This window comes from Anoplophora glabripennis, unplaced genomic scaffold (assembly GCF_000390285.2).
Source record: "Anoplophora glabripennis isolate ALB-LARVAE unplaced genomic scaffold, Agla_2.0 scaffold1667, whole genome shotgun sequence".
Classification (NCBI taxonomy): Eukaryota; Metazoa; Arthropoda; class Insecta; order Coleoptera; family Cerambycidae; genus Anoplophora; species Anoplophora glabripennis.
The window spans coordinates 15,165-23,292 of NW_019417748.1; the positions used below are offsets into that span (position 1 = coordinate 15,165).

At 33.3% G+C, this 8,128-nt stretch overlaps 1 protein-coding gene across 1 annotated transcript in view; it reads right to left on the minus strand.

Moving 5' to 3' along the window:
- Positions 1–752: 752 nt before the first annotated feature.
- The window catches only part of LOC108915742 (guanylate cyclase soluble subunit beta-1-like), a 25,016-nt gene continuing 17,640 nt past the window's right edge, over positions 753–8,128 (minus strand). The window contains exons 7-9 of the mRNA XM_018721862.1: positions 5,780–5,934; positions 3,669–3,880; positions 753–927 (exon numbers count right to left, since the gene is read on the minus strand). Of these exons, the coding sequence (XP_018577378.1) occupies positions 753–927; positions 3,669–3,880; positions 5,780–5,934 (542 nt within the window). The remainder of the gene's footprint in view (positions 928–3,668; positions 3,881–5,779; positions 5,935–8,128) is intronic.

Here is an 8,128-nt window from a genome sequence, read left to right on the forward strand (position 1 = left end):
TTCATTATTTTTTAGCCTTAGTTGCAAAATGAAATATACGACGCACGCGCGTGATATAGTTAAATATTATTACATATTCGGAAAGCTTATAAAAAGAGTTTTAATTAAAAAAAAATCGTCTCAACATTCGTTGAAAAACAACGGAGTTACAGACTGTCAAAGTTGACGGCCTATTTTTAAACCATTAGGTTGGAAGCGGCAAAAAGATACTGCCATAACCGACAACCCGAGTACTTTCCCAGATAAAAATATTTTATTTGTGGAATATTTGGTGAAGAAATATTGTCAAACGTCATTGGATCGATTGATTTTTCGGCGAGCCGCGGCGCGGCGGAAGAGTGGAGGAAGCGAACGATAGCGAGTCCGAAGAAAATGACGATAATATCCTGTAATTAAAAAAGCGAAATTCGCTTGAAAATAATATATTTGACAGTCTGTAACTCCGTTGTTTTTCAACGAATCTTTACGATTTCTGTTTAACTTAAAGCTCTTTTCATAAGCTGTCCGAATATGTAATATCAATAATACATGTAATACATGTAATACAATACAATAATACATGTAATAATGTAAAGAATTTGGATCAGCTTGTATATATAAATGTACACATTCCCACTGAAACCGAGAACTTTTTTCTATAATCTATATCATAATAAACTAGTATAAATAATTCAGATATTGCAATTTGATTAAAAATTCAAAATTTATATTTAAATAACAAAACTAGTAAATCTTTATTACAATAATATGACTTACCGATCTGTCTTCTTTTTTTCAGCTTCCAATTCTCGATATGTCTGTTGAAGTTTATCCGTTAAAAATTCTAAATTTCTTGTTAACTTATATTCTGCCTCAAACTGTTCAGACATTAATACTAAATCCCTTGTTGCATCATGTAAAGGAATGTCGCTAATATATAAGCCCCTCCTAAGGCAAAAATAATGTCCAACGACCAGATTAAATCAATTAATTTAAAGATACGGGTAGTAACATTCGTTTGAAACTAAGAGTGCGACTAATATGTGCACTTTAAAAAACATATTAATATTATTAGCACCCGCATTTTTAATTTCATTATACATCATTAGTATCAATAAATTATTTTTTTCATAAAACAAGATTCTTAATTGCTGATATTGTTGGAAACAACTACTTTATAAGCTACATGTCCCAACTGGCATTGATAGTGTTGTAATACACGTTTCGAGTCAATTTCCGGGATTCATGAAATTTAGGGATCCAGGCAGCAATATCTCCAGTTGGTTGTCCAGGACCTTACCAGACCACTTCCGGGGCGATTCCGACGTAATGTATCTCCCGACGTGGCCGTCTTCACATTCCCGAAAATCCAGGCAGCAACGCGGCTGTCCACAATCACATCAGATCACGTCAGGGGCGAATCCGCCTGTACTCAGTTTCGAAGACATCCAACCGTTCCGTCACGGTCCAGAATTCAGCCGTCAAAGTCAATGACGGCCTGCCATTCCGCCACGGTCCAGAAGTGCGACTGCTATTCCATCATGTTTCAAATTCCGCCATCGAGCCCGAGGCCGTCTGAACCATCCAACCACGACTCCAAGGATAACTCCGCGAAATCGATTTCGCCGATGTTTCCAATATTCCCTAACACCGCGACCGACATTGCCCGGGTCTGCTAACGACGGACGTTCTGTGTCCACTGCAGTGAAGACCGCTACCCGAGGAGGAATCCCGGCGCGCTCCAGGACGATATTTGGAAATGTCCGTCACCTATTTCGCCGATGTTTCCAAAACGTTAAACCACTTTACCAGCGAACAGCTCATGCGATTCCGCTGAAAATAAAATGCAGTAAACTACGCATTGCTGTGAAGCTTCCGTCCAAAGATGAAGCGAATCGTATGGTTAGTTTTATTTCGACTTTTTTTCGAAAACTTTATAAAAAATCGTGCAACTTTTGTATTTCACATTTTTTATAACTCTTAAAACAGAAAAGTTAATGAGGGGGGTCAAAATATAGTGAATCACCCTGTACATCAGTCACGTTTTGCTTATGGCAGACTCTTTGGAAAATGCAATGTGTCATTAATATTATATTTTCTATTACATGTATATGAAAAAATAACAATTTGGCCAGAATGCAATTAATTTCACTGAATGAAATTTTTTACCTCTGCAACTGTATTTGATATTAATCAGGCAATTCGTATAAAGTTACATGGCATTTAAAATAAACCCTGTATATATTTGATGTAATTTATATTAATATAGGGTGGTCGCGATGTAATGGGCCAAAATTCATGACTAGATTCCTGACGTGAAAATATTGCGATTTAGATAAACTCACCTTAATCCAAAAGTTGATACTTACAGAGATACAGGGTGTTTAATGCAAAATATTATTTTAGTTTTTTCTTATTTATTTCATAATAAATGCTCATATCGAGATGAAATTTTGGTGTTAGGGGTTTTCTGGGGCGAGAGATTGAAATATATCCAAGCAGGTATACTTGTAGCTCATAGAGAGCGCCACCTGCGCTAGGTTGAATGCGTTGAAAACGACTGAACTCTTTTATCTTTCAAAAATCTAATTCTCAGGTAGCAAATTCTGATTTTACAACTTCTTTTACACAATAAAGCTATACTTTTTGATAGTCGCTATCTTGCACCGTTCTCGTAAAATTTGCCATTGAAAATTCCAATGTATTTGCATTCAATTACAAATCGGCAAAAATTTTCAAGTAGGCTTATGTTAAAATCCAATTTTGACATTTTCCACTTATCTTAGTGCTGTCAGTAATATTACAGTATTATTCGTGCCTTATTAAAAGTATTCTTTACTTTATGATCTAAATCGTAGTGCGAGATAACATGCCACGCCATAATTTATTTTCAAATGGAGAAATGCGCGATATGGTTTGCGTTTATGTGCAATCAGATTATGTTGGACGTCGAGCGCTTCGTCGGTATTCAGAGTTGTATCCGAATAGAAGGCAACCAAATCGGAAACTATTTCAAGGACTTTTTAATAGACTTGGAGAAACTGGTAGTTTTCGTCTTAAAAGAGACAATGCAGGGCGTACTGTTACAGTTCACCAAGAAGAAGAAATTTTAGTAAGAGTGGCAGGAAATCCAGAAGTTAGCAGCAGGCAGGTAGCTAGAGAAACCGGTGTTAGTAAAACAACAGTTCTCAAAATCTTTCACAAGGAAAATTTATATCCCTACCATTTTACACCCGTGCAAAATCTTTTAGAAGCAGACTTACCAGCTAGATTACAATTTGCTCATTTTATGCGCAATCAGCAAAACCTTGACCTTTTTGTGTCAGAATTTGCTACCTGAGAATTAGATTTTTGAAAGATAAAAAAGTTCTGTCGTTTTCAACGCATTCGACCTAGCGCAGGTGGCGCTCTCTGTGAGCTACAAGCAAACCATGGATATATTTCAATCTCTCGCCCCAAAAAAACCCTAACACCAAAATTTCATCTCAATATGAGCATTTATTATGAAATAAATAAGAAAAAACTAAAGTAATATTTTGCATTAAACACCCTGTATCTCTGTAAGTATCAACTTTTGGACTAGGGTGAGTTTGTCTAAACCGCAATATCTTCACGTCAGGAATCTAGTCATGAATTTTGGCCCATTACATCGCGACCACCCTGTATAAATGAATATATAAAATATTTACCTTGTTAAGTCGTCTAAGTTCATAACACTTGGGTAGCATAAAAATACTACTAGATTCGTTTCTTGTATATAGAGCATTTGACCCTTTAGTCTTAGTTGACAGTATTCTGGCAAAGCATTTACTTTCATTACTCCCACTTTTGTTTTAAGAACATATATAGTATTTATGTGTGATAAAATATTGTCAAATGTTAATTCCAAATGGGGGCGAACCTAAATTTAAGTTTAAATTTTAGTTACAATCTCGCATAATAGTAATATACGGTGTTTTATTGAGAAATGCACACAACTTAGTGAGAAATTCCTCAAAAATATTAAAATAGTGATATTGAACCAAACATGTGATAATTAATATTATCCTTTTCAATCTACAGAATGTTAGTCTTAAATAAATGTAATTTTAACAATATTTCGAACAACCATTCAATCAAATATAATTTTATACTAAAAAATAAAGGTAATTGAAAAAAATAAAAACAAATACACAGGGCTTTTGGAAAAGTTGGTACAAAATTTAAGGGGGGTGAAAGTAGGGCCAAAAATAGTAAAAATGTTCATATAAAGATCGGTCCTCCGGAGCACCGTTACTGATATATGGCCGTCCATATTTTTTAAAATAACTTTCTTTCTGATGGAATGAAAATTGTAGGTAATAATCATACCATAAGGGTCTTTAACTCCCATAAGTTTCATGAAAATCGATTATAAATTAGGATAGTTTTGTAACTACTCTTAACAGAAATATTTCGAATTTTTTCTTATATCTTTGAATAATCAAGCAAATAATATTACTTTTTAATGGATTAGACTTTTTTGACTTTTTTTTTAATTTTGCGTATTTTAGTCAGAAATAATTATTTTTTAAATAATGTATGGCTCAGAACAGTAACATTTTTTAAAACATTTTTACATAGTAGGCATCTTTCATAGTGACAGTTTCATTGTAATTATACTAATGATTGTCACTTTGTGCTACGATTTAAATTCTTATGTTTCTCTATTTTCTTAGTTGTGATCTTTGTGCTCAACTTTGCATTTTGTTCGATTTTTTTACAACCATGAACCTTCATGAGCAGACGCTCTTCTTACACAGTAGGATTAAGTTCAAATAATCTTAAAATTACTTCGTCTAAAAAATCATATATCTTGGTGTTAGGGCTCCTGATTCCATAGGTCTTGCATGAATTTTTCGAAACAATCTTGCAGAGGGTCACCTTCTATCAGGAAAACGTTGCTGATACTCTCTTTGAGCCGCCAGCCTATTTCCATTACAGAAACCATAAATAAAATGCATATCGACATATTCACGGTTAGTAAAAGCATGATGGTTCATGGTTGTAAAAAAACGATTTAGAAAATGTCTGTATTTTGAATTCTTTCTTATGTTTTATAAATTTTATTTTCTATAGATTAAGTAGGATCTTTATTTAATTTTGTATAATGTTCTAAAGTATCAATTATTGTGTTATAAACTATTTTTTCTAAAATTACTGTGGCGTTACCTTTATCTGCTAATAAAATAATATTATTATTTTTAATGTAATTATAGTACATTGTGTAACGAGTGGGGAAAAGTTGTCTATAGCGCCACGCGCACGAGCGAAGCGAGTGCGGAAAGCGCCCAAGTGGCGCTATGGCAACTTTTCCGAACGAGTTGCACATACCAACTATTTTCTATCACAAGTGCGAGTCGTTATGGGACTTATAGCATAGCTCCAGCGTTGCGCTATGAAAATAACATAACGCTGTTGTACTATCTAGCACTTTCCGTGCACCTAACCCCCTACACTATAGGTCCCATCCATCTATAGAATATTTAAAAATTAACGGCCCGTCCACTGGATTCCATATTAACGGTCTTTTATATGTATACTACCCTTTATACACTCATTCCTCTTAAATCCCTTATTAGAGATGTATTGTTCAAACTTTATGTCAATATATTTGTTTCATTTAAAGAGAAAGTTGTCATAACACAATAACATCAATTTTTTCTGCAACATAACATTAAAATATTTCGAAAAATAACAAAGTAAAGAAGGGTAATAGGTGTGAAGGGCTAGCATGAAAATATTTGTTACTGAATATTACTTACTACTTACTATAACTTACCGTACTTAGAATATCGCCGACTGTACATGTCGATACAGTGATATTTGGAATTACCCTGGCTATGGTACATCCTGTTTGTACAATTTTGAGATCCTTATCAAACATTAAATGAAAAGGAAATACCTTGCAAAAGGTTGCTGCACTTACTTTTTGTTCTGAAAAATAATATATTACTTAACAAAGACTGCAAAATATTCCACACATTTTATTTCATAAGCATACGCCGCTATACAGCCCATATTATGGCGCTCAGTAACCAAGGATCTATAAAATTAAAATATGATGGTGTTCCAATTTTCATGAGCTAATTAGTGTCCAATAATTTACCACTTGATTTTATTGACAAAAATAAGAATATTTTCTCATATAAACATGGAAGAAATGCTTCCTAAGCTCAAAAAATTCATTTTTTAAAATATTTCCGAAATGGGTATACCGAAAAAAAAAATGGTAAGAAAGTTTTCAAAGCAATTGAAATCTGTTAATAAATATGTAAACTGTCTCGTGTAAAAATATCAGATCGATTGCCAATGTAGTTTTTTTGAAAAATGATATTAAAAATTATGCTCTTATAAACAGGCTCTTATGGGAGTTGGGGCAAAAACTTTAATCAAACATGAATATTGCTCTTAAAAATGGTTAGGATCGGGAAAATAAAATTGTAATTAAAGTATTAAATACTACTAAACATTTTAAAACAATAAAAATATGCACTTACAATGTAATTATTGAGATAATGGAATGAATATATAACGTTTTCACAAATTTGAACAAACATTTGATCCAATGAAAGGAAATATGGCAACTCTGTACGCTGTATTTAACGCTTTGACTGACGCGCTATATTTGAATAGCTCAATTATAGACTATAAAATTATTCCAGTCGAAAACATATGTAGTAATAATTAATATTAAATACATTTTTCGTGATCTAATGCAATATACTTTTCCTTTGTACCTTGGATGTTTATTCATGTTTACGGAATAAGCGCAAAGTTGACAGTAATGACAGGACAGTTGACCCAACTTTTACCACCACGCCATAACAATGTTGCCAGATTTCATCCATAATTTTACAAGCTCTTAATGAATAAATAGACACTTTTATTCAAATAAAAAGTAAATTGCCGTGCATTAAACACGAAAAATATATGCAAGCTAATATGTGTTGTATAAATTTCATTCGTATATATTATATTTAGTTAACTCAAATTAATTTATGTAAGGTTGGTACTACAACGAAACTACCGTGTATAAGCATAGGCTTCCCTCCCGCACCGCCTGCCCCGCAAGAGATGTATCGAACATCCTTAAAATAGTCAGGGACATCTTGCGGCGTCGTCGGCAAAATTTGCCCCAAATTTTTTACTTGTTGCTACCTATAAAAATTTAAACAGTAAAATTTGATAGATCTGAGTTTTCTATGAAATCGAAAAAGTAATTCGTTTTCGAGAAAAAATGGTTTAAATGTGTTAGATACCTATATGTAACACTTTCCAAAGTGTGCGGTAAGAATTACAAAAATATGCAGGCAGGCCATGAAAATAAAAATTTGTTTGCCTCGATTTATTTGACACTTTGTCTAACTTAAATGAAATACATAGAATTGTGTTTGCTATTATTAACATCACGGTAATGATTTAAAAAGATGGAAAATTTCACTAATCATGAGTTAACTGATATCCATTTTATATACGGATTCTGTAATGGATGAACGCTGGCGACACAACGGGAATATAGACTTACATATCCCAATCGGAGGCAACCTGGACGAAAACTATTTTCTATACTCCACAGAAAATTATCAGAAAATGGGTCTTTACATGGCCAAGGTAGGCCTCGGAGGGAGTACAACTACAAAAATGTCTTAAGGGGGCGATTTAGTATGTATATTTTTACCGTGTAACAGAGCTTCAGACGAGGACCACAAATCATCGAGGAAACTAACATAATTATATATCAATGTATTCGCAATGGTTCCCGCTAGTGAGTGAGATAATTTTCAATGCTCACGAGAACAGAAGAATAATTTAATAAATGCCAAAGTACCTCAATTTTAATCATACTGTTTGTCAATATATTGCATTTACGACGGAACTCGTTAGGCACAATAACCAAACTACTTCACTCACTAGAACGGACACCTAGGATCATTTGTATTTAATTTTCAGATTAATATTTATTAATAATTCTATAATTTGTGTCCTCAAGTAAAATGACAACATTTTACACACGACTCCATTTTTATTATATATTTAAACCAGAATTTCGAGATTCCTATTCTATTATAACTATAATTCGTTTGTATACTCTCTCACAGGTGTCGCTACCCTTGAAAATGAAAGTGAA